The 25991-nt window shown below is 46.6% G+C and overlaps 1 protein-coding gene across 10 annotated transcripts in view; it reads right to left on the minus strand.

Moving 5' to 3' along the window:
• il16 (interleukin 16) overlaps positions 1-25991 on the minus strand; it is a 107826-nt gene that overhangs the window by 77724 nt on the left and 4111 nt on the right. For 5 of the 10 annotated variants that reach the window (XM_061815581.1, XM_061815583.1, XM_061815586.1 and 2 more), the window contains exons 1-4: positions 25362-25486; positions 25186-25252; positions 691-934; positions 149-452 (exon numbers count right to left, since the gene is read on the minus strand). In XM_061815581.1, coding sequence (XP_061671565.1) covers positions 149-452; positions 691-934; positions 25186-25198 — 561 coding nt within the window. In that variant the 5' untranslated portion in view covers positions 25199-25252; positions 25362-25486. Of the gene's footprint in view, positions 1-148; positions 453-690; positions 935-12708; positions 17195-25185; positions 25253-25361; positions 25487-25991 lie in introns of those variants that run through there. The other 5 variants (XM_061815582.1, XM_061815585.1, XM_061815584.1 and 2 more) reach the window with 5 other exon arrangements.

A 25991-nucleotide genomic window follows, 5' to 3' on the forward strand; every position in this document is an offset into this window, starting at 1 on the left:
TGATTGCTCTACATTTTTCTATTTCAAATCCAAAATTATAAAACAGTCAATGGCCAAATCCTTCAGAACCAAATTTTATGTGATTACTGACAGTTATTTGTGCTTCTATTTTGCTAATTATGTGAAGTGAAAATCCTTGCATTCGTACCTTGATGTTAAAAGATCTCCTCAAGCTCTTTTTATTTTCACTTAAGGGGCTGTTGTAAAGAAGCCGAGTGTCAGTCGGAGTCCCTCCTCTTGTGTCCATGGTTGATGGCTGTGTCCTCAAGTGTTCAATTGATACATCCCTGTATCCTGTTTCATCCTCCTTGACCAAATGTGTCCACCAGCCTGAACTCAATGTCCTCTCCTCTGACCCTTCCCTCCCACCTGTGTCCTTCCCTTCTGGACTGGGGCAGTCGTCGTTGGTCTTAGAGTGACACAGTATCAATGACCTTGGGAGAGTCAGAATACTGTATAACAGAATCAGTTAGCAGGTATCAGAAGATAACACTACCACAAATGTACCAGGCTGAAAATAGCAACTAATTTGAACTAATCAACACAATACTAAACATAATGATCCCTCTATAAACATAGGGGACATAAAACATTAACGAGATTTCATCCTTAAAGAAGCATGAACTGTTGACGAGTGCTTTAATTGTCCTGCACGATGTGTCCCGCGAAAGCCTCTGTTGGTTTTGGTACCTGGAGAGCATGGTGAGCTTCTTGGAGCGGTGGTTATGGCTGCTGTTTGGGTTGCTGTTCTTAGTCTTCCGCTGGTCCCTACTTCTCCTCTCCATCCTCCTTGCCGCAGCTGTGCTGGCTTTCCTTCTCTGGTGGGAGTATCTTTGGGGCATGGCTGCCAGTGTGTGTCTCTGTGTGTGCACTGGGAGCTCAGGAACCAGAACACCACTCACTCCTGGTCCAGAGCCTAATGGATAGGGATGCTCTGGAGAGCAATAACAAAATTCAGTAAGGTTCAGTCTGACAGTATCTGTGAGTAACAGTCTTCTGAGAAACGACTGAGTCAGTTGTTTAGACTTCAAAGGACAAAAAAAAAAAGAAAAACTTACATTCTTTGGCTTTGGGGAAAAAATTGCAAGTAACCTCATGACTACCACTAAATCAGAAGCTTGGTAAACAAGCGCAGTGATTCTCTCTCTCTCTCTCTCTCTCTCTCTCTCTCTCTCTCTCTCTCTCCTCTCTCTCTCTCTCTCTCTCTCTCTCTCTCTCTCGCTCTCTCTCTTACGCACACACATACACACACACACAAAACAATCTCTGCTATGTGTGAGCAGATAATGGTCAGCTCTCCCCAATAATGGACTGTAGTGACTAATGACCTGTTCTTTTCAACATCACATTACAGGGGTATTTTCAAATGCCTTTTACATGCGCTTGTGGTGGCTTTTCAAAGTCATCATAAACACGGTAAACGCATGCAATGGTTCCGTAACTAAAATATCTCATGTTCTGTGAATCCTTTCCTGGGAGTGCCAGAATTATCCTAGGAGCTAAAGTTCATTGTCAACATTAATCCCTTGCTCCTGGCAGATCTGTCCATTGTCAAACTTGAGATGTTCTTACTTCTTCTTCTTCTTCTTTTCCTTTCAGCTTGTCCCGTTAGGGGTCGCCACAGCGTGTCATCTTTTGCCATCTTAGCCTATCTCCTGCATCTTCCTCTCTAACCCCAACTGCCCTCATGTCTTACCTCACCACATCCATAAGCCTTCTCTTTGGTCTTCCTCTCACTCTTTTGCCAGGGAGCTTCATCCTCAGCATCCTTCTACCAATATACTCACTCTCTCGCCTCTGAACATGTCCAAACCATCGAAGTCTGCTCTCTCGAATCTTGTCTCCAAAACATCCAACTTTGGCTGTCCCTCTAATGAGCTCATTTCTAATCCTATCCAACCTGGTCACTCCAAGCGAGAACCTCAACATCTTCATTTCTGCCACCTCCAGTTCTGCTTCCTGTTGTTTCTTCAGTGCCACCGTCTCTAATCCGTACATCATAACCGGCCTCACCACTGTTTTGTAAACTTTGCCCTTCATCCTAGCAGAGACTCTTCTGTCACATAACCCATCAGACACCTTTCGCCAGCTGTTCCAACCTGCTTGGACTCGTTTCTTCACTTCCTTACCACACTCACCATTGCTCTGGATTGTTGACCCTAAATATTTGAAGTCGTCCACCCTCGCTATCTCTTCTCCCTGTAGCCTCACTCTTCCCCCTCCACTTTTCTCATTCACGCACATATATTCTGTTTTACTTCGGCTAATCTTCATTCCTCTCCTTTCCAGTGCATGTCTACATCTTTCTAATTGTTCCTCTGCATGCTCCCTGCTTTCACTGCATATCACAATATCATCTGCGAACATCATGGTCCAAGGGGATTCCAGTCTAACCTCATCTGTCAGCCTATCCATTACCACTGCAAACAGGAAGGGGCTCAGAGCTGATCCCTGATGCAGTCCCACCTCCACCTTAAATTCCTCTGTCACACCTAAGGCACACCTCACCATTGTTTGCTGCCATCATACATGTCCTGTACTATTTTAACATACTTCTCTGCCACACCAGACTTACGCATGCAGTACCACAGTTCCTCTCTTGCTCCTCTGTCATAGGCTTTCTCTAGATCCACAAAGACACAATGTAGCTCCTTCTGACCTTCTCTGTACTTTTCCACTAGGATCCTTAAGGCAAATAATGCATCTGTGGTACTCTTTCTAGGCATGAAACCATACTGTTGCTCACAGATACTTACTTCTGTCCTGAGTCAAGCCTCCACTACTCTTTCCCATAACTTCATTGTGTGGCTCATCAACTTTATTCCTCTATAGTTCCCACAGCTCTGAACATCCCCTTTGTTCTTAAAAATGGGAACTAGAACACTTTTCCTCCATTCTTCAGGCATCTTTTCGCCTGCTAGTATTCTGTTGAATAAGTTGGTCAAAAACTCCACAGCCATCTCTCCAAATTGCTTCCATACCTCTACCGGTATGTCATCAGGACCAACTGCCTTTCCATTTTTCATCCTTTGTTGTGCCTTTCTGACTTCCCCCTTAGTAATCATTTCCACTTCCTGGTCCTTCACTCTTGCCTCTTCAACTCTTCCTTCTCTCTCATTTTCTTCATTCATCAACTTCTCAAAGTATTCTTTCCATCTATTTAGCACACTACTGGCACCAGTCAACACATTTCCATCTCTATCTTTAATCACCCTAACCTGCTGCACATCCTTCCCATCTCTATCCCTCTGTCTGGCCAACCTGTAGAGATCCTTTTCTCCTTCTTTCGTGTCCAACCTGGTGTACATGTCTTCATATGCCTCTTGTATAGCCTTTGCCACCTCTACCTTTTCCCTACGTCGCATCTCGATGTACTCCTTTCGCCTCTCCTCAGTCCTCTCAGTATCCCACTTCTTCTTCACTAATCTCTTTCCTTGTATGAGTCCCTGTATTTTGGGGTTCCACCACCAAGTCTCTTTCTCCCCTTTCTTACCAGATGACACACCAAGTACTCTCCTGCCTGTCTCTCTGAACACCTTGGCTGTCGTCGTCCAGTCTTCCGGGAGCTTCGGTTGTCCATCAAGAGCCTGTCTCACCTCTTTCCGGAAGGCCGCACAACATTCTTCCTTTCTCAGCTTCCACCACATGGTTCTCTGCTCTACCTTTGTCTTCTTAATCTTCCTACCCACCACCAGAGTCATCCTACATACTACCATCCTATGCTGTTGAGCTACACTCTCCCCTACCACTACTTTACAGTCAGTAACCTCCTTCAGATTACATCGTCTGCACAAAATGTAATCTACCTACGTGGTTCTACCTCCGGTCTTGTATGTCACTATATGTTCCTCCCTCTTCTGGAAATAAGTGTTCACTACAGCCATCTCCATCCTTTTTGCAAAGTCCACCACCATCTGTCCCTCAAAGTTCCTTTGCTGGATGCCGTACTTACCCATCACTTCTTCATCGCGCCTGTTTCCTTTATCAATATGTCCATTACAATCTGCACCAATCACAACTCTATCACTGTCTGGGATGCTCAGAACTACTTCATCTAGTTCCTTCCAGAATTTCTCTTTCAACTCTTGGTCACATCCTACCTGTGGGGCATAGCCGCTAACCACATTATACATAACACCCTCAATTTCAAATTTTAGTCTCATCACTCGATCTGATACTCTTATCACCTCCAAGACATTCTTAGCCAGCTCTTCCTTTAAAATAACCCCTACTCCATTTCTCTTCCCATCTACTCCGTGGTCGAATAATTTAAACCCTGCTCCAAAACTTCTAGCCTTACTACCTTTCCACCTGCTCTCTTGGATGCACAGAATATCAACCTTTCTCCTCATCATCATGTCAACCAACTCCTGAGCTTTTCCTGTCATAGTCCCAACATTCAAAGTCCCTACACTCAGTTGTAGGCTCTGTGCATTCCTCTTTTTCTTCTTACAGTGAATCCGGTTTCCTCCTCTTCTTTGTCTTTGACCCACAGTAGCTGAATTTCCACCGACGCCCTGCAGGTTAGCAGTGCCGGGGGCGGGTGTTGTTAACCTGGGCCACGACCGATCCGGTATGGGATTCTTTAGATGAACGCTCATATTTGTTTGGCACAGTTTTTACGGCGGATGCCCTTCCTGACGCAACCCTCTAGATTTATCCGGGCTTGGGACCGGCCTACAGATTGCACTGGTTTGTGCCCCCATTGGGCTGCATTGAGATGTTCTTACATTACTATTTTATAAGCGTCGTCAAACTTCAGTCATGTCGGCCATGATAGTGTACATCTGATGTCTTTGGCTTCCGGACTCCTAACACCAAAATAATGTGTTTCACTTCTTATTTGTATCTTGAACATAAAAATAATAAAGGTATCAGCACAAATCCGAATACGAAAACATAATTTGTGGCCTGATTTCAACAAGCTTTTGCATATGCACTCTGTGGTGGAGATGATGAGCAGGCTGTATCTTGAGTTAAAAAAAAAGTTCACACAATACAATCATTGAGCGAACAATTGTGAGCATCCAATTGTGTCTTCTTCAATAGTCTTCCTGATTTTTTTGTTCATGTTTTTTGTTTATATTGTCCCATTTTGTAATGCAATTAAAAATAGGCCTTCCTTGATGCAAAATAAAAAATTTTGAGAAGTGAATATTCTAATAAAAGACTGAAATGTAATTTTAAAACACATAAATGACATTTTCTGTCACGAACCAATGGTGCACGGGCGGACCCAAATGCAGGTCAGGTCCAGGCCACCCAAAACAAGGCGTCCGGCCGAGTATGTCAGGAGGTCGGCCAGGATGCCAGACACCAGGGTCCCTACGGGGCGATTCGGGAGGACGTCCTCGAGGAGGAACCCAAAGGCGAAGCAGGAACCAGACAGGAGCAGGCGACTGCTCCGGACGAAGACCTCGCTGGACGTGGTCGTGAGGCGGCCGGGGACCAGTCGCCACCGAGGCTTGGTCATGAGACGGCCGTGGAATGGTCGCCCTCAAAGCGTGGTCAGATGGGCGCGTGCCGGTCGAAGCCGGAGCGGCCAAATACCTGTCGCCGCCGGCACCAGAATGAAGGGGAGCATGATGTTGCCACCCTTTGGAAAGCAACGTGAGGCGGCTGACGAGCCGTCGCTTGGGCAGGAACGTTACTGCCGCCTGGGCAGGAAAGTGAGACGACCGTCGAGCCGTCGCAGCCACCTGGCCAGGAACGTGGCAGTTCCTGTCCAGGCCACGACGAGTCGTCGTCGCCGCCTGGACAGGAACGTGGGGAGGTCGACGAGACTTCGCCGCCACCTAAACAGGAACGTGGGGTGGCCAACAAGCCTTTGCTGCCCCCTGCACAAGAACGTGCGGCGGTCGCATACCTGGGCCGTGGAATGGTCGCCCTTAAAGCATGGTCAGATGGCCGCGTGCCGGTCGAAGCAGTAGCGGCCAAATACCTGTCACCGCCGGCACCAGAATGAAGGGGACCATGATGTCGCCACCCTTTGGGAAGGAACGTGAGGCAGCTGACGAGCCGTCGCCGCTGCTTGAGCAGGAACGTAGGCGGCCAACAAGCTGTTGCCGCTGCCTGGACAAGAATGTGATGCGGGCGAGGAGCCATTACTGCCTTTTGGACAGGACAGTGAGGCGACCGTCGAGCCGTCGCAGGCACCTGGCCAGTAACGTGGGCGGTCAACGAACCTTCGCCGCCGCCTGGACAGGAGCGTGAGGCAGTCGACGAGCCTTCGCCCCGCCTGGACAGGAACGTGGTTCAAAGGAACATGGTTCACTTGGAAGTCTGTCGCCACCGCGACGTGGGTGTAGCGTGGCAGCAGGTCATTTGGCACCAAAATGTGGGCTTGGCCAGTTAGTAGATTGGTGGCTACTGAGGTGTTGGCGTGGTTCGCCAGGAAATCTGTCGCCACCGCGACGTGGGTTTGGCTCGGTAGCGGGTCTGTCACCACTGCGATGTGGGTTTGGCTCAGTAACGGTTCTGTCACCACTGCGACGAGCGCTTTGCTTCGTAGTGGGTCAGTTGCTACCGCAGCGTGAGCGTCGTTCACCAGGAATTCAGTCGCCACCGCGACGTGAACTTGGCTCGGTAGCGGGTCGGTTGCTACCGTGACGTGGGCTTGGCAGCGGGTCAGCTGCTACTGCGGCATGAGTGTGTTCACCAGGAAGTCAGTCGCCACCGCGACATGGGCTTGGGCAGGTCGGTTGCTAAGGCGACTTGGGCGTGGATCGGCAGCCGGAGGCTCGTCACTGCTGCACGGGCTCGAAACAGCTGTGGCCATCCCGGGACAAGAATATCCCATTAACACTGAATCCCGTCCCTAAGATCCGCAATTTAAAAGATCTACGACTTGGAGCCCGCCGGCGACTGAGCCGGCGAAGCGTTGGGAGAAGTTGCCTGAGACTCGACCGTTGCTGGAGCGGAAGCGGGCTGCTGCTATGGCTTCGTTGGCGGTGAAGCGACGGTGGAGGTCGGCTGAGGCTCAGCCCTCGCTGCAGCGGAAGCAGGGATGATGGTGTAGATTGGTTGTCGGCAAAGCGATGGTGGAGGTCGGCTGAGGCTCGGCCGTCGCTGGAGCGGGTTGCCGCTGTGGCTTGGTTGTCTTTGTCACTGCGCCGCGGGAGACACCAGACGGCACGCTGCTTGGGCGTCTCCTTCCCCCAGAGAGATGGCCAAATGGGTTCCGAAAAAAGGATTAAAGCAAGAGGACTTGGACTCACCAGGTGAGGTCATACAGGAGCAGGAAGCGTAGGACCGCGAAACAAACTCCTTAAGACTCATCACAGGGAGGGAAAGTTCAAATTCATTGTCTGAGTCAGAATCAGGCAGTCGGTCATATAAATTTAAGTCTTCCTCATAATCCGAAAACAATATGCGATGGTGAGCGGGTCGTGGTTGGGATGTACTCATGGTACATGGGCTGTGCAGGAGGCAAGGTAGGAGAAGATGACATAACGGAGCCCACCCGAATGGGAGATGGTTGATCATCAGGCATGCCTGAGATGCCGCGTCTTCCCTGGTGGGTCCTGTTCTGGTCAGTTCGTTCTGTCACAAACCAACGGTACACTGGCGGACCCAAATGCAGGACACCAAGATGAGGACATGATGTTCAGTGAGTTTTATTATAAAAGAAAGTTGTGCACAACAATAGAGTCCAAGAAAGCAGGGTCCAAAACACAAGAAACAATGGCAGAATCACAGTGCCTTATGTGACACATCTGTGACCAGTAACAGGTGTCAGAGATGAAATCACTCGGACCGGTGGCCAGGCCACGCCCCTCTTGGCCGTGGTCCAGCCTTGCTTATGACAATTTTCACATTTTATATTGATGATTCCTTAACGAAGGTGGCATGGTGAGTTAGCTGAAGAGCGTTGGCCTTACAGTTCTGAGGACCCGGGTTCAATCCTGGCCCTCCCTGTGTGGAGTTTGCATGTTCTCCCCATGCCTACTTGGGTTTTCTCTGGGCACTCCGGTTTCCTCCCACATCCCAAAACATGCATTAATTAGACACTCTATATTGCCCCTCAGTGTGATTGTGAGTGCAACCCTTGTGATGACAAGTGACTCAGCAAAGTGATGGATGGATATCTTTCAAAAAATAGAGGTAGTAATGTAAGTGCACTATTACAAATGCAATCAGCGGGATTATGACTGGAAACTCAAAAGATGGAGCAATTTGGGGGAAGTGATGAGGAGGCTGAAGAGGATTTAACATGATTGCTATATTGTCGCTACTCCCTTTTAAATAAAATATTATAATCCATTCATCCATTTTTTTTTTTTAGTTTTCTGAAATGATAAGATATAATGAAAACAGAAGAGACATTTATGAGAATTTTGAGAAAACCAGCAAAAGATAAAATAATTTGACGTTAAATTGTATGTAGGAGGAGATCAGTACTTGACAAAAGGTTGAAAAATCAAAGCTCTTTTATTTATCTATCTGTTATCTGAGCCGTTTATGCTTACAAAGTTTGCGGGAGTGATGGAGCCAATCACAGCTGTCATCTAGCTGGAGGTGGGGTACACTCTGAACTGGTTGCCAGACAATCTCAGGGCACATAGAGACAAACAATGGTCACACTCACAATCACAACTAAGGGCAATTTAAAGTATCCACTTAATGCAAGTTTTTGGTGATGGTGGAGGAAACCAAACTGGCTGAGAAAACCCACCCAGGCACGAGGAGAACATGCAAACTGGGATTTGATCCCAGATCTGTGAGGCCACCATGCTGGCATGGATGGATCATCATCATCATCATCATCATCATCATCATCATCATCATCATCATCATCATCATCATCATCATCATCATCATGGCAGCACAGTCGCGCAACTGGAAAGTGTTAACCTCACAGTTCTGAGGACCCAGGTTCAATCCCGGCTTTCCCTGTTTGGAGTTTGCATTTTCTCCCCATGCCTGCGTGGGTTTACTCCAGGTACTCTGGTTTCCCAAAAACATGGAAACTTAATTGGACACTAAATTGGCCCTCGGTTCCGGGTTTAACCTGCTTCCTGCCTTTTGACAGCTGGGATATGCTCCAGCACTCCCGTGATCCTTATGAGGATAAGTGGCAAAGAAAATGGGTGGGTGTATGGATTGATAATAATAACAATAATGATATTGTGAAAATGTGGTACATATCATGAACTGTTTTTGGTTCCACCAGAATTATGAAAAACAAAAGAAATACGTAATGCGACTAAAATGGACATAAATGATCACCGTTTTTTTTAGGCCACTCATCAGCAAAATGGGGAAGAAACTGAAATACACCATGTGGAAAAGGTACCCTTGAAACCTGAGATAGTTGAAGCAGTTTGCTGACAAGGGGTGACCAAACATACCTGTAAATACCTGTCCACAGGCGGACAAGATTAATTGAGACTCACAAAAATCGTTTTACTAATTGCTTGAGTACTGTAAAAAGAAAAAGTGCAAGAAAATCTACATATACTGTATTTATTTATTTTCATCTTTTGTCCCTGGAGTCACACACATATATTCTGTTTTACTTTGGCTAATCTTCAATCCTCTCCTTTCCTGTGCGTGTCTCCATCTTTGTAATTGTTCCTCCACCTGTTTCCTGCTTTCACTACAGATCACAATATCATCTGCGAACATTATGGTCCAAGGGGATTCCAGTCTAACCTCATCTGTCAGCCCATCCATTATTACTATCCATTGCTATCCTTAATCACCTTTACTTGCTGCACATCCTTCCCTTCTCTATCCCTCTGTCTGGCCAACCTGTAGATATCCTTTTCTCCTTCTTTCGCATCCAACCTGGTGTACATGTCGTCATATGCCTCTTGTTTAGCCTTTGCTACCTCTACCTTTGCCCTATGTCGCATTTCATTGTATTCATTTCACCTCTCCTCAGGCCTCTCGGTCTCCTACTTCTTCGCTCATCTCTTTCCTTGTATGACTTCCTGTATTTTGGGGTTCCACGAGCAAGTCTCCTTCCCCCCTTTCCTACCAGAATACACCGCAAGTACTCTCCTGCCTGCCTCTCTGAATACCTTGGCAGTAGTTTTCCAGTCTTCTGGTAGCTCTTCCTGTCCATCTAGAGCCTGTCTCACCTCTTTCCAAAAGGCCACACAACATTATTCCTTTCTCAACTTCCACCACCTGATTCTCTACTCTACCTTTGTCTTCTTAGTCTTCCTACCTGCTCCCAGAGTCATCCTACAGACCACCATCCTATGCTGTCGAGCTCCACTCTCCCCCACCACTATCTTACAGTCAGTAACCTCCTTCAGATTACATCGTCTGCACAGAATATAGTCCACCTGCATGCTTCTCCCTCCGCTCTTGTAGGTCACACCATGTTCCTGTCTCTTCTCGAAATAAGTGTTCACCACTGCCAATTCCATCCTCTTTGCGAAGTCCATGACCGTCTGCCCCTCAAAATTAATTTGCTGAATGCCTTACTTACCCATCACTTCTTCATTGCCCCTGTTTCGTTTGTCAACTTGTCCATTAAAATCTGCACCAATCACAACTCTCTCTCTCTCTCTCTCTCTGTGGGATCCTCAGGACTACTTCATCTAGTTCCTTCCAGGATTTCTCTTTCTACTCGAGGTCAAATCCTACCTGTGGGGCATAGCCGCTAATCACATTATACATAATACCCTCAATTTCAAATTTCCTCTTCATCACTCGATCTGATACTCTTTTTACCTCCAAGACATTCTTAGTCAGCTCTTCTTTTAAAACAACCCTACTCAATTTCTCTTCGCATATACCCCATGATAAAACAATTTCAACCCTGCACCTAAACTTCTAGCCTTACTCCCCTTCCACTTGCTCTCTTGGATGCACAATATATCTACTTTTCTCCTAATCATCATGTCAACTAACTCCTGAGCTTTTCCTGTCATAGTCCCAACATTCAAAGTCCCTACACACAGCTGTAGGGTTTGTGCATTCCTCTTCTTCTTCCGACTAACCCGCTTTCCTCCTCTTTTTTTTTGTCTTCGATCTACCTTTTCTGGATTTCTTCCTACGCCTTACAGATTAACAGACAACACATAAATAAATCGTTAAAAAAAATCAAACATTGTGATTTCTGGATTTTTCTTTTTAGATTATCACTCTCACAATGGACATGCACCTACAATGAAAATTTCAGACCCGTCCATGATTTCTAAATGGGAGAACTTGCAATATATTAGGGTGTTCAAATACCTATTTTCTTCACTGTACGTTACTTGATATTATCGAGCTAGGTTAGGCTAGACTAGGATAGGCCGTGCAGCTTCAACTCGAATGAATACGGCTCCAATTTTAGTACCAATATTACACAAAAGGTGGTTTTAGTCCACAGGAGTCCTCACCAGGGGCGTCTCACGTCAAGTATTCACAACATTTGGTCCAAATTCAGCAGGATTTATTTATTGTACGGTCTTGCAGGTTGGAGCCTCCTCGATTAGTTGTCACATAGCTACAATTTCTATGTCGTGCAGTAGCCTTTTTACAGTAAACTCCCTAACATTTTTCTTCAAGGCAATTGTGTTCGTTTAAACGTTATCTTAAAGCACAAGAGTGGAAGCCAAAAACAAATAGCTTTACTATACAAAAAGATCAATTCTCAAGTATGTTTTATGTGGTGGAGAATAAAAGGTATAATCTCTGGCCGTGGGGTTTAACTCCCTCCATACATCGCAAATGCCCATCTTTGTTGTAACCTTTTCCACTTTTTTGGGTATGTCTGACTTTATCTTGATACATCCCATTTTCTATTCAATCTCAAATTAAAATCCCCACCACAAATCACAATTTTTTTGGGCTTTTGTAATCATCAAATCAAACATTTGTCTGGAAAATTCCCATGTTACACCTGGGTGAGCTTAAACATTTATAAACGCAATTTCTGCCCCTTTCAACCTCTCCACAACCACATTATGTCTGTGGGACAACTTTCTTGTTTTGTTTTGGCATATTATAAATGCCTCTTTGTCTTCTTTAATTCACGTGTGGGAAAAACAAACAAAGTATATGCGGTTTATAAACCAAAACTTCAACAGGATGGGGAACTTAGTTATCTTGCTGTTACAGCATGGCTGCTCAAACAACTCCTAACCTGTTCTAAATGAAGAAGACTCTGCATCTTGCACATCTGTGACTCTTATCAGGAATAGTTCCTATTAACTGAATGTCTCTTGTTCTTTATTCTTGTTTGTTTGTTTGTTCTTTGTTCTGAATATGGTACCAGGGCGGAACCGACTGTCAGAGACAAATTCCTTGTGTGTTGTCACACGTGTAGGGCCTCTCTAGTTTAAAATACTTCGACGAGGTAGCCACCTGAGTTCTTTTCTTACTCCAAAGTACGAAACTACTAAATTAACTCAACATTAATTACTCTAAAGGTCTATTACAATTTTATTCATTACTTGTGCATTTAATTCTCCATCAAAAGTCCCTGAAATCATATTTCCCCTTATGAGTTAATATTATCCTAATTTAAATAATCAAGCTACCAAATAAACTCCCCACTATTTCAACTATCTTGCAGATAGTCAAATAATAAACCTGGTTATGTAACAAAAACTGTAAACATTTAATAACAAAATAAAGGATGGAAAAATCAAACATATATACACAACAGTCAAATAAATAAAGTCAAGTTAATAGGTACACAATGCACACATGCTAGGGCCCCAGCAAATATGACTATAGCCACCAAGCAAACAAAATTCAAACCCCAATGTCACTGTGGTGCTTCCCAAGGCAGGAATGAAGAAAGGTGAAGGTGGTTCTTCCTCTGTCCAGTGTCCTCACGGTCCTCGTCCCTTGTCCTTCCTTGAAGTCCTGAAGAAAGGTGAAGGTGTTTTTTTCTCTGTCCGGCGTCCTCACAGTCCTCGCCCCTTGCCCTTCCTTGAAGTCCAAACACAGCCTCGCTCGCTGCGTTAGCTCGACGCTAGCGCCCTTGTCCTCTCCTTCGTGGTCCAACACACAGGCTCGCTAGCTAGCGTTAGCTGGTTGCTCGCGCTCAAGCCAAGTCCCATGCATGCACTTAGCCTCTGTGGTAGCGGCTAACTCCACCACATTACAGCTTGATTTGAGTAGTCCACTCAAACGACACACTATCCCAGTTGAACAGTCCATGTCGAACAATTGGATCAACTTTTGATAAATGTCCACTGTTCACTTTCTTTGTCCTTTCGTTGCCCTCCAACAACCACCTGTACCTTGCACTCCGTCTAGCCTTTTTCTCTCTCTCTTTTTCCTGCGTCTCCTCAACACATCACTTCCTGTCCTTCTTAAACAATGGTTTCAACAGTAAAATGGCAAACAAAAGTATTTCTTTTTCACAAATGAATCAAACACATTTAAATACAATCCCTCCAAAATGAATTACAGTCAGCACACACAGTTTAACAGATATTCCACCACATTGCATAAAGAAAACCTATAACCTAATTGCTACTCTATTATACTGAAATTTTACCTGTACCAACTTTTAACCAGGTTACACCCTCCCCCCTTTTAAACGGTCTGTGTCCTCACCAGACACTAACATAAGGGTTCTAAGGGATAAGTCTAGCGTTTTAATGTTTTCTTATTTCAATGATGACACCCCTATGCACTATAGTTAAAGGCCTCTCACTGGACCTACCAGGCTTCTCATAAGTGAGTTTAACAATAGGCTTAATGGCTCGTTTAGATCTAGGCTCAGCTCTGGTGTTCATACTGTCTTCCCAGCCATCAGAACCAGATTCTTCTATCTCATCGGAAACTTCAGGATCCTCTTCACATTCCACTTCAGTCTCGTCTACTGATCTAAGGAAAGGGTGTTTATCCTCTTGTAGATCAGCATCAGTATCTCCTTCATTGTTGCTAACATCCTCTGACTCAAGTACTTGCACACTCTCTGGGTGAGGTGCCTGATCACTGGCTAATTCAGGGCCATTCCCAAGGTTTTCCATTGGCCTACCAGCATTCAACACTCTTTGAGCAGACGGTGATGGACAGGTTCTTTGAGTGATAAAATACTCATCATCTGAGGATGAATCACAGAAATTCTGGAGCTCGGGAGTCTCTGAATTTAAGTTTTTCTGCTTTTTACAGACGTCTGCTCTGGTCTTAGGTTTGACAGGTGGATCTTGGCCCTGCATATTTGGTGGCATTCTGACAAACTGTCCAATCGGTAAGAGGTGATCCCTGTGGATTGTCTTTGTCCCTGGTCTACCATCATCCCGTTTGAGTTTAAACACAGGCAGGTTTGGCAGTCTCCCAACGACAACATAGGGTTCAGGATCCCACTTGCTTTCTAACTTGTGCTTACCTCTCAGGCCTAAGTTCCGAAGAAGAACTCTGTCCCCCACCTCTGGGGACTGAAAAATTACTCTTCGATAATATAACTTTTTGTTTCTCTGGTGCCTTCGGTCAGCAGCATCAGAGGCCAATCTGTATGCTTGTTTCAAATCTTCTTTAAGCTTGGACACATAGCAAGAGTGACATGCCTCTTCTATCCCATCAGGTGATGTTCCAATACACAGATCAATAGGAAGTCTTGCCTCCCTACCGAACATTAGATGGTATGGACACTATTCAGTTGAATCACACTTGGTGCTGTTGTATGCATGAACTCGATATGGCACATGTTGACTCCAACTCCGCTTTTTCTCTTGGCTCATGGTACCAAGCATGGATATTAGAGTTCTGTTGAACCTCTCTGGCTGTGGGTCTCCTTGTGGATGATACGGGGTGGCTCGCGACTTTCTTATCCCCATCAAGTCCAACATTTCTTTGACCAGTCGGCTCTCGAAATCTCTTCCTTGGTCTGAATGAATTCTTGCAGGAAGTCCATAATCTACAAAATATTTTTCCATTAGAATCTTTGCCGCAACTGAAGCTTTTTGGCTTTTGGTAGGAAACGCCTGCGCGTATCTCGTAAAATGATCTTTGACCACTAAGACATTGCTAATGCCCTTTGAGTCTGGTTCCATGCTAAGAAAGTCCATACACACTAGGTCCATGGGCCCACGGCTCACAATCTGGTGCAATGGAGCAACCCTCTGTGCAGGAGTCTTGTGAGTGACACACACACCACAGTTTCTGATGTATTCTTCTACTTCCAATGACATTTTAGGCCAAAAAAATCTGGTCCGGAGAATGTCAACCGTTCTTTCCCGTCCAAGGTGTCCAAGATCATCATGCATAGCTTGGATGACCATCTGACGAAACTCCTTGAGAAGGACAAGCTGATTAATGCTCTCCCCAGAGGGCCTTTTACTGACCCGTTATAACAGTCCATCCTTCAGGGTTAACTTTCCAACATCTCTTTTTAATTTTGCTAATTCTGAATTATTTGGTGCTTCGGGCCAGTGTCCATGCATTAAGGCCCTGACAGCTGGTCTGATTGCTTCGTCGTTCACTTGAGCTCTTCCAATACTCTGCTTGGACATCCGTTCGAGTGACTTGAACTCAACATGTGTGTGGTGCGCATACAGGTCTGGAATGCACTGTGAGGAAGCACCTAATTGAGTGACATATACCGGTGTGGTACAGGCAGATTTTGGAATGCAGACGCGCTGGCAGGTCGTCTTGACCCCAGACTTTGGTATGGTCACCCAGCTTTCATCCTCAACAGTCAATTGTCTAGACAACAGGTCAGCGTCGATGTTGTGTTGACCTGGTCTGTACTGTATGTCAAATTCGTACGTGGAGAGCCAGCGATGCCCCACTGCATTGAGTTTGGCCGTCGATAACACATATTTAAGAGGGTTGTTATCTGTATGCACTGTGAATCTGGCTCCATACAAATAGTCATGGAATTTGTCCACCACACCCCACTTGAGGGACAAAAATTCCAACTGATGTATAGGATAGTTTCTTTCAGCTGCACTTAACTTTCTGCTTGCAAAAGCAACTGCGTGCATACCTATAGGGTGTTCTTGGTACAGTACTGCCCCTAGCCCCTTCAAGCTTGCATCAACATGCTGGATGTATGACTTCTCTGGATTGGCAAAAAACAACACAGGCGCATGAGTTAGGCAATATTTGATCTCAAGGAACGCATCAGTGGAGGACTTGTCCCATCTTTCTCCGTATGGCTCCGACTCTTTCAGATAGACGTTGTTGGCATCTCGGCTTTGCTTCTTCTTCTTCGAAGTGGGAGCATAGCCCTTGGTAAGGTATGTCAATGGCCTTAGTACTGCTGAATAGTTCTGGATGAACCTTTTTTTATAACCACAAAACCCTAAAAATAACTGCAGCGTTTTCAAAAATGTGGGCATTGGCCAGGTGTTGGCAGCTTCAATTTTGTCTGGGTCGGGGGTGACACCATCTGCTGATACTATGTGCCCCAGATACCTGACTCTCGGGAGACAGAGCTGACATTTGTCTTTCGAAAGTTTGAGTCCAACCTCTCCAAGACGGTCTAGAACTTTGAGCAGCCTTTCTTCGTGTTCTTCAAGGGTTTTCCCAAACACAATGAGGTCCTCAAGGTACACTAGCACTTGCAGAAGGTTCATGTATACAACAGCCTTTTCCATTAATCTCTGAAAGGTGGCTGGAGCACTAGTAATTCCTTGTGGCATCCTCTCAAATTGGAAGAATCCCAAGGGGCAAATAAATGCTGTTTTCTCCTTGTCCTCTTCATGCATAGCAATCCGATAGTAACCTGAACACAGATCAAGCACAGAGAACCACTGACTCCCACTCAAAGCATTCAGAGCATCGTCAATGCATGGGGTTGTACACTGATCAGGTATTGTTCGGCTGTTCAATAATCGGTAGTCTATGCACATTCTCACAGGCCCGTTCTTCTTTCTGACAATGACTATGGGGGAATCATATGGGCTACGTGACACTTGATTATGCCTGCTTGGAGCAATTCTTGTAGATGCTTTCTTACATCTTCAATGTCTGCAGGAGGCAACCGACGTGACCGTTGCCTGAAAGGCCCAACATCTGACAGACGAATCCTGTGCTCCATCCCCTTTGCCAATCCCACATCCCACTCATTCAAGGAGAAGACATGAGACTTTTCGGCTAGTTTCTGCCGTAATCGGTTCTTCCACTGTGCAGAAACTGGGGAATCACCAAAGTTGATTATATTGGTATCAAAGGCAGGGGAAGTCGTCTCTTTGGGTGGGATGGTAGCAACTGAATCAACATGAAAGATGCTTCCGATCACAGTTCCCACCGGCAGGGAAACCTTCCTAGCGGATTCATTTTTATCAGTACTCGGAAACTGTTAATTACCAATGCCCCACTGGGCACAACCATTGGATGAACAAACACATCAGTCGGAAAGGTGACTGCTGTTGAGGACTCCATCATCAAAATTTCTTGCTCAACTAGATCTTTTAAATCTACTTTGCACGCTACCCGTGTGGCACCCTCTGTTGGTAAGAGCAAAGGACCTGGTCCCATCCATCAGACACGACCTGCTTCTTCCTCAACTGGGGAATCAATATTTTCAGCCCTAATCTGATCTTCTTCCCCATTAACTCTCAGACCAAGTGCCTTCCTGACCTCCGCTTTGTCCCCAAACTGGTTCAACAACCGTCGGACATGGCTAGCATTTGTGCCCACAATGATGGAAGTCTTATCGTCTAATCTGGGAGTGGGACATATGAGAGTTAAGACAGTGACAGTTTTACTATCTCCCAGCACCTCAGCGGGATATTCAAGGTCAACCACCACATACCCACGGTAAGGGTAACTAACCTCTGCTTCATTTAATCCCCAGATGGATAGACCAGATATGGAATGAATTGGAATATCAGATAAATGTTCTTTGTACCAGGGCTCAAATATTATTGTCACTTGCGACCACTATCCATTAAGGGCGTACATGGTTGCCCATTTACTTTTAATGGCACCAGACTAGGCGGTCCAACCAGCCCAACAGGAATGCCTGTAGTCTCGGGCACATCAACTGCACCCCTTTTGCTTGAGCAGTTAACTTCACTTGATGAGGCATCCCGTGATGGTTGATTGCTCTTTGTCTGCTTCAGGGCTTGAATCAGTCTTTTGATCACTTTAGACGGGTTCTCGGCATTTGGACACTTTGCAGCAAAATGACCAGCCTCTCCACATCTGTAACAAATGGACTCGTTTGAGTCATGTCTGGGTTTTTGAGGGTAGCTTTTGACTGACTTTGACATCTTAACGGCTGACACCGCAGTTTGCGGCTCCGCCACTTTATGAGCCAATTTCTGTTGCACGCGTTTTAACTCTTTCCTCAAAGCAGCTATTTCTCACTCAGAGTTGCTGTCATGAGATTCTGCACTTGGGGGAATTTTCACAGTACTGTGCGAACCATCTGTCGTGGGGGTAGACACCACAGCAGCTACTATGGACTTCAATTCCTTTATCTCAGACTCTAACTGTTGAATTTCCGACTGTTTTGCATTCATTCCCTGTTGTACGTATGCACTTTGTACAACACCTCCCATCTTTCGTCTTGAGGATTAACATTCTTCCTCGGTGCGTATCTCCTTTAACAGCTGGAGGAACGTGGGTGGGTTTTCTTTGCGCTCTCCAAGACGAAGATTAAGTAGCATCATGTCCGAACCAATAGCGCCACGCAACAGCTGCTCTAACCTTACTTTGTCAGCACACGCGACAGGAATACCACCTCTCTGAACCACTTTATTCAATGACTGTTCTAGACACCTGAGGAAGTCAGAGAGCTTCTCCGCTGTCTGTTGGTGTAACAAACAAAAGGAAAAATATAACTCCTCTCCTGATTCAGCTGTCCCAAAAGCAAGCTCAAGGGCTTCTAAACAGTCTTCTGGGCTGACAGAAGGATCGCTGGATCGGGCTGCTTGGACAGTATCAAATGCTGGTCCTCTCAAACTCTACATTAATCTACGCCTTTTCTCTTTTGGCGAGCCTTCACACTCTTCCACCATGAGCCGTGCTTCACCTAACCAGTGTTCAAATGGTCTTCTCCAGGTGGAGTGGGCAGCAATCCAGAAAAAGTTCATAATCTGCGGTAGCTTCCATTTTCACTAAAAGGTTTGGTTTTGCTGAGTAATTCCCTAACTACTTGTAGTAGGGCTGCTGTAGATTTGGTCACAGCCTCTTCCGGCAAAGATGATGTAGGTGTCTCATTTCTGTATGTTCCATTTGCTTTCTGTTGTCCAGATAACCTCTGACTTTCTGCATTGGTCTCCAGGCCTTTATCTACTGTGACGACAGACCACAGTCCACCACCATCAATGGGGTACACATCAAAGGGAACCATTTCTCTCTTCACAGCTTCTTTACATTCACACATAACCAGGTACCGGTTCTGCTGCAGGCTGGAAGTTAGCCCTCTGACACGCACACTTCCAAGACTCTTCACTGTTTCCATTGTCTCTTGGATGGCATCAGTATTTACTTCTTCATGCATGACCACCAAGAGAGCATGAGCCAGATCTAATGACTCCTGTTGGCACCACCCTCTTAATTGTTTTACCAACTCAGTCTGTGTATCAATTTTAGAATGAAAGCTATCAAAATGTACCAGCACAAAACAAAAAAAAAGCACACAGTTTAACAGATATTCCACCACATTGCATAAAGAAAAGCTACAACCTAATTGCTACTCTATTATACTGAAATTTTACCTGTACCAACTTTTAACTGGGTTACACACACATGGCCAATAAAGCTGATTCTGATTTAAATATTCATCAAAATGTTGGTGACCATTATTTTTTACATAAATGCAAAGTCCAAGTGCAGCGTCCCATTGCCCCTTCACATTGCGCAGGCACACAAAAGTTCCAAAGTAAACCCAAACATACATGTCCGATCGTATAGCCAATAGTGCTCACCATAAATGAAGTGAAAAAATGTACAGCTACTAAATATGATCGGTATGGGAAGCGATCGCCAGATCTCACTCATAGATCATTGGTACCGTAATTGGCAAATGAAAACCCTGTTTAGAGCACACCTAATTGTCACGTCCCATCGGAACGAGAGTAGGACCCAAATGCAGGAAGACGCAAGGTAGTTCAAGAAGAGACACGTTTATTATATGCAGAGGTAGGGGATCGAGCAGGCAGTCCGGTGCAGCAGCGGTAGATGGGACGTCGGGCAAAGAGAGCAGATGAGCGGACAGGCAAGACTCGGTGCACAGGAGAACAATCAAAGCAGGCAGAAGTATCAAAGGAGTCAGGCTTACAAAGTTGGTCGGAGAACGGACGAAGGTCGGTACACACAGGTTCAATCAGGGATACCGGAGCACACGAATGGGACATGAAGAGCATACGAACTGGCCCCAGCCAGTTGTCATCGCGGTCATATAAATCCACAGCATAATCAGGCTGCATGAGGCGCAGGTGTGCACCTTCCAATCAGCGCACCTGCGCGGACACCCGCACAGCTCGTGCTGAAGCGGCAGGATCATGACAGTACCCCCCCCCTCAAAGGCACGGCTTCCAGACGTGCCTAAACGAAAAAACAGACAATAATTAACACAGGCAGGGGTGGGCCACCAAACACAAGGCGTCCGGGTGGACAGGTCAGGAGGACGACCCGGACGGCAAGCACCAGGGTCCACAAGGGGCGGTTCGGGCGGACGACCTCTGTGAGGAAGCAAACGGCGAAGCAGGAACCAGAACGAGGCAGGCCACTGCTCCGGACGAGAACCTCCTACGCCATCATTGCCAGACGACCAGGGATTGGTCGCCACCGAGGCTTGGTCAGTAGGCAGACGTGGATTGGTCACCAACGAGGCCAGGTCATGAAGCGGCTGGGAGCCATCTGGAGCAAATAGGATGATGGAGTGAAGGACCAGAGCCATGACCGCCACCACTACCATCCCGAAGTCTCTTCAGCTCCGGGGTGGCTCATCATAACTCCCCAGCTCTTGTCGGACAGGAACGTGAAAAGGCGGCGACCCCATCGCCATCGCCACCTCCTGGACAGCAACGTGAGAAGGCGGCGACCCCATCGCCATCGCCACCTCCTGGACAGCAACGTGAGAAGGCCGCGACCCCATCGCCATCGCCACCTCCTGGACAGCAACGTGAGAAGGCGGCGACCCCATCGCCATCGCCACCTCCTGGACAGCAACGTGAGAAGGCGGCGACCCCATCGCCATCGCCACCTCCTGGACAGCAACGTGAGAAGGCGGCGACGCCATCGCCCCCTCCGGGACAGCAACGTGAGAAGGCGGCGACACCATCTCCCCCTCCTGGACAGCAACGTGAGAAGGCGGCGACACCATCGCCCCCTCCTGGACAGCAACATGAGAAGGCGGCAACACCATCGCCACCTTCTGGAGAGCAACGTGAGAAGGCGGCGACACCATCGCCCCCTCCTGGACAGCAACGTGAGAAGGCGATGACATCATCGCCCCCTCCTGGACAGCAACGTGAGAAGGTGGCGACACCATCGCCCCCTCCTGGACAGCAACGTGAGAAGGCGGCGACACCATCGCCCCCTCCTGGACAGCAACGTGAGAAGGCAGCGTCAGTTTCACCTTCGCCACCTCCTGGACGGGAACATATGGACGTGCTCGTCGCCGACAGAGCAGGAGTGTGGAGCGTCCGCGGGACGGTCGCCGACGAAGCAGAAGTGTGGAGCGTCCGAGGGCCAGTCGCCACTGGTACTCCAGAGCACGGACGAGAAGCGGCTGTGGAGACGTCGCCACCTCCTGGACAGCAACGTGAGGCGGCATCGGGTCGGTCCCCACTGCCACATGAGCTTGCAGTGCATCCGTTGAAACAGCAACGTGGGCGTGGCGCGGTGGCGAATCCGTTTCCAGGGCAACGTGAACGAGAGTCGGCAGAGAGTCAGTCGAAACTGACACGTGGGCGTGTCTCGGGAGCGGTCAGTTCCGACTGCCGCGTGAACTCTGCTCGGAACAGCCAAAACTGCGACGTGCACTTGAGGTGCCGAGTCCGTTCCCACTGCGGCGTGCACTTGGCAAGGGGGTGGGTCGGTTTCCTCGGCAACGTGAACCTGAGCAGGCGGAGAGTCAGTCAAAACTGACACGTGGGCGTGTCTCGGAAGCGGGTCAGTTCCAACTGCCACGTGAATCTGCATCAGCAGCGAGTCCGTCGCCGTTGCAACGTCAGAGTAGCTCGGCTGGTTCGCCAATCCTTGCCGGACCTGGGCCGTGAGAGCCGCCAATTCCGCACTCTGCCGCTCTATCTCCACCCGCATTTCACGGTAGAACGCCTCGTGATTTGGAGACTCCTCCTCCCTCTGGGCTGGAAGCTTCGCCACCAGCTGCGGGTCTGCCGGTTTCGCCGTTGCCGGCGAGGAGTGGGAGGACGATGTCTTAGTTGCCGCACAGCGGGAGGCACCGGGGAGCGCCCGGCCGGGGCGTCTCCTCTGGCCGCGACGCGGAGGTCCCGGGTAGATGGCCAAGCGGGTTCCCTCAAACGGATTGGTGTACTTAAACCTAGCGGGTGAAGACGTTCGGGTGCTGGAAACGCGGGGAGGTGAAACAAACTGACTGGGATGAAAGATCGGACGAGCAGATTCATAGTCAGAATAATCGGAGTCGTACTCCGGCAGCCGGTCATACAAATCACGGTCCTCCTCATACTCCGAAAAGTCAGAGTCCAGAAGAATATGAGGAGCCGGACGGGTCGTGTTCGGGATGTATTCATACCTCGCTGGCGGAGTGTAAGACACGGAAGTGGAGGACTTCAGGGAGCCTACCCGGATTGGACAGGCTTGGTCCTCCGGCAGACGGTCTACCTTGCGTCGGTCCCGGCGACGCCGGGTCTTTCCTGCTGGGTCCTGTATTGGCCAGTTCGTTCTGTCACGTCCCATCGGAACGAGAGTAGGACCCAAATGCAGGAACTCGGAAGACGCAAGGTACTTCAAGAAGAGACACGTTTATTATATGCAGAGATAGGGGATCGAGCAGGCAGTCCGGTGCAGCAGCGGTAGTTGGGACGTCGGGCGAAGAGAGCAGATGAGCGGACAGGCAGGAGTCGGTACACGGGAGAACAATCAACGCAGGGAGAAGTATCAAAGGCGTCAGGCTTACAAGGGTGGTCGGAGAACGGGCGAAGGTCGGTATACACAGGTTCAATTAGGGATACCGGAGCACACGAATGGGACATGAAGAGCATACGAACTGGCCCCGGCCAGTTGTCATCGTGGTCATATAAATCCACAGCAAAATCAGGCTGCATGAGGCGCAGGTGTGCACCTTCCAATCAGCGCACCTGCGCGGACACCCACACAGATCGTGCTGAAGCGGCAGGATCATGACACTAATCATACATAGTGTACACATCATCAAGGCACAAGATAAAGCATTGATGGAATCTCAGTACTTAGTAAATAATTGAATTATATTATCATAGATTTTTTCAGCATGATTATTAAGTTGTGCAATTGCTATACCTTGATTTTAGTGAGGTTAGTATGGAGTCATTGCTATGAATTCAATTGGACTCATAATTTCTTAAAAGGGGCTTAAAGAATACTGCATAAAGACACTAAATACAAAATAATCAATAATATTTAAAGTATTATGTCATGAATACAGTACACGGAGCCAGTACAAGTTCAGAAAGGGCAACCATGAAAAAAGGCTTCATGTGGCACCCTGCTAGGCAACAGTAAATCATGGGATTTTTCATTTCCAAGTATGCAAGGTTAGAGTATTGCTCCCATTTTAAAGGAAGTCTGAGTTTTTAATTGAGCTCAGATGGTGTTTTTCGATGAGAAACCTGAGCATTCAGGATAGGGGCATTGGGGGTGAGAGCCACTGTGAACATGCATGATTGCAACAACAATTAGAAAACAACAACACTACGTCTACAAATTTTAATGATAATTAGAGTAAGATACACAGCCCCATCAAAACAATTTAGTTTTAAAAATTGAAACTGATTCAAAATGCAATAATTGTGCAAAAAAAGTAGTTATTTATTACATTATGGACGAGTTATGACAATATCTTCTTCTTTTCCTTTTGGCTTGTCCCGTTAGGGGTTGGTTACCACAGAATGTCATCTTTTTCCATCTGAGACTATCTCGTGCATCTTCCTCTCTAACACCCATTGTCCTAATGTCCTCCCTCACAACATCCATCAACCTTTTCTATGGTTTCCTCTCGCTCTTTTGCCTGCCAGCTCCATCCTCAGCACCCTTCTACCAACATACTCACTCTCTCGCCTCTGAACATGTCCAAACCATTGAAGTCTGCTCTCTCAAACCTTGTCTCCAAAACATCCAACTTTGGCTGTCCCTCTAATGAGCTCATTTCTAATCCTATCCAACCTGTTCACTCCAACCGAGAACTTGAGCAATAGTTAGTTATGACAATATGATTTTTTAATTTGTGATGCTCTAAAGGGGTTGTTAAAGGAGGACGATAGGTGGGCCAAGACACCTGAAAACAGACTTGATGTGTGGAAAAGATGAATAATATGTTTCCTTCAAGTCATTTGTACCTTGATTCATTCCTTCCTTCAGTTTAAGTTTCAGTGGTCTTAAACTTGAAATTTTTTCTGAGTATCCATATTTACAGCACTATTGCATTAAAAATTCTCTTGCAATGTCGACTAACATTTCAGACGCACAAGCTCACTTACACTGATGTCACAGAAGCACCACAGTTAAAGGATAAATGTGTTTGCGATGGCTGAATAAATGTGTCAGCGTGTCCTCAGTGAAACCATATAAACTATATGCATCGCCTCTGATTGGACAATATGTAGAGGGGTGGGGTTTCTTTGCATATGAACAACATGTGTCTTGTTTGGAGTTACCAATGGGAGTTTTCCAGTCGGTGAGCCACAGTAAGCGCTACAATGAACAGTAAAAAGAAAGACGGAACTGCTCAGTCAAGCCTTTCTAAATGACTGGGTCAGAATACCAGTGTGTTCTCTCTAGCCACCTGGTTGTAGCCTCTGTGGATTTTCATGGTGCATTTGTGGCTGCGGGCAGATCCAGCGGATGTCAAACCAGCCGCCACTGGCCTTGCTGAGATATTTGTGCTCCAAAGATCATCTCCCCACAATATTATGACTTTTCATGAATTACCGACAAGCAAGCATAGGCTTTAGTATATCCAGCCCCAAAGCCAACAAGTGAACTGGTTAACTTTCAGTAACTGCAGCTATTTATATCTACAGTTTCTCATTCCTTGTCATGCTTAGATCTGAAACACATACAAAATTTTAACATAATGAAGTTTGTAGTATTTCAAGCCTGACAAGTAACTTGAATTAATAAACTTGCACAGTAACTCACCATAGCCGATCATTTTAACTCTCAGCCAGCCTCAAATGCTTAAAATGGTGTACACAGGGAACCCAAACTACGGATTTATCCAACAAAAGAGGGAAGAAAAACAGAAAACATCAAGAAAGGACGTCAAATAGAGTATGCTTCCTCAATGTGATTCCGATGAGGTAGAGTCGATGTACCTTTACTCCTCCTCCGCTTTCCTCTCTTCAGTTTGAAGAGTACAGTAGTGTGTCTCAGAAAGGCACCTCAGAATCACGCCTACTTTCCTGTGAGCCAACTCCCAAAAAAAATATATAGCTCTCAGCTGGGCCTGACCACACACCTCTTTTGCATCACACACTGGCTGTAGTCTTCCTGCATGTGTGTGTGTGTGTGTGTGTGTGTGTGTGTGCATGTGTGTGTGCGTGGGTGTGTACAGGCAGCAGAGTATGAATGAAATCTCTGTGGCACACTGCAATTTGCACTTAAACACAAACATCTCATTTGTTTTCATAACTCAAGTTGTTACTTTTGGTCTGTGCTACTCAAAGGCCAGTGGGAAAAAAAATCTGCCTACATTTTGGTCCTGGAGCACCACTGAAAGAACCACTCTTGATAACCTCAAGTTTGGTCACATGAGAGGTGAGGCAATACAGGGATTATTCATGTTTATTTCACATGATTGGTAACATTTATCCACTTATCATGCGTGCTTAAATGTTAATGAATTAACATTGAAAACAGCAAGATTAAACTCATCCCCTTATTTGATGACAGAATCTGAACGGTTTTTTTTTCCTTGCTGAACTAGTGAGTACATTTCTAGCTAT

Source organism: Syngnathoides biaculeatus, chromosome 3 (assembly GCF_019802595.1).
Source record: "Syngnathoides biaculeatus isolate LvHL_M chromosome 3, ASM1980259v1, whole genome shotgun sequence".
Lineage (NCBI taxonomy): Eukaryota > Metazoa > Chordata > Actinopteri > Syngnathiformes > Syngnathidae > Syngnathoides > Syngnathoides biaculeatus.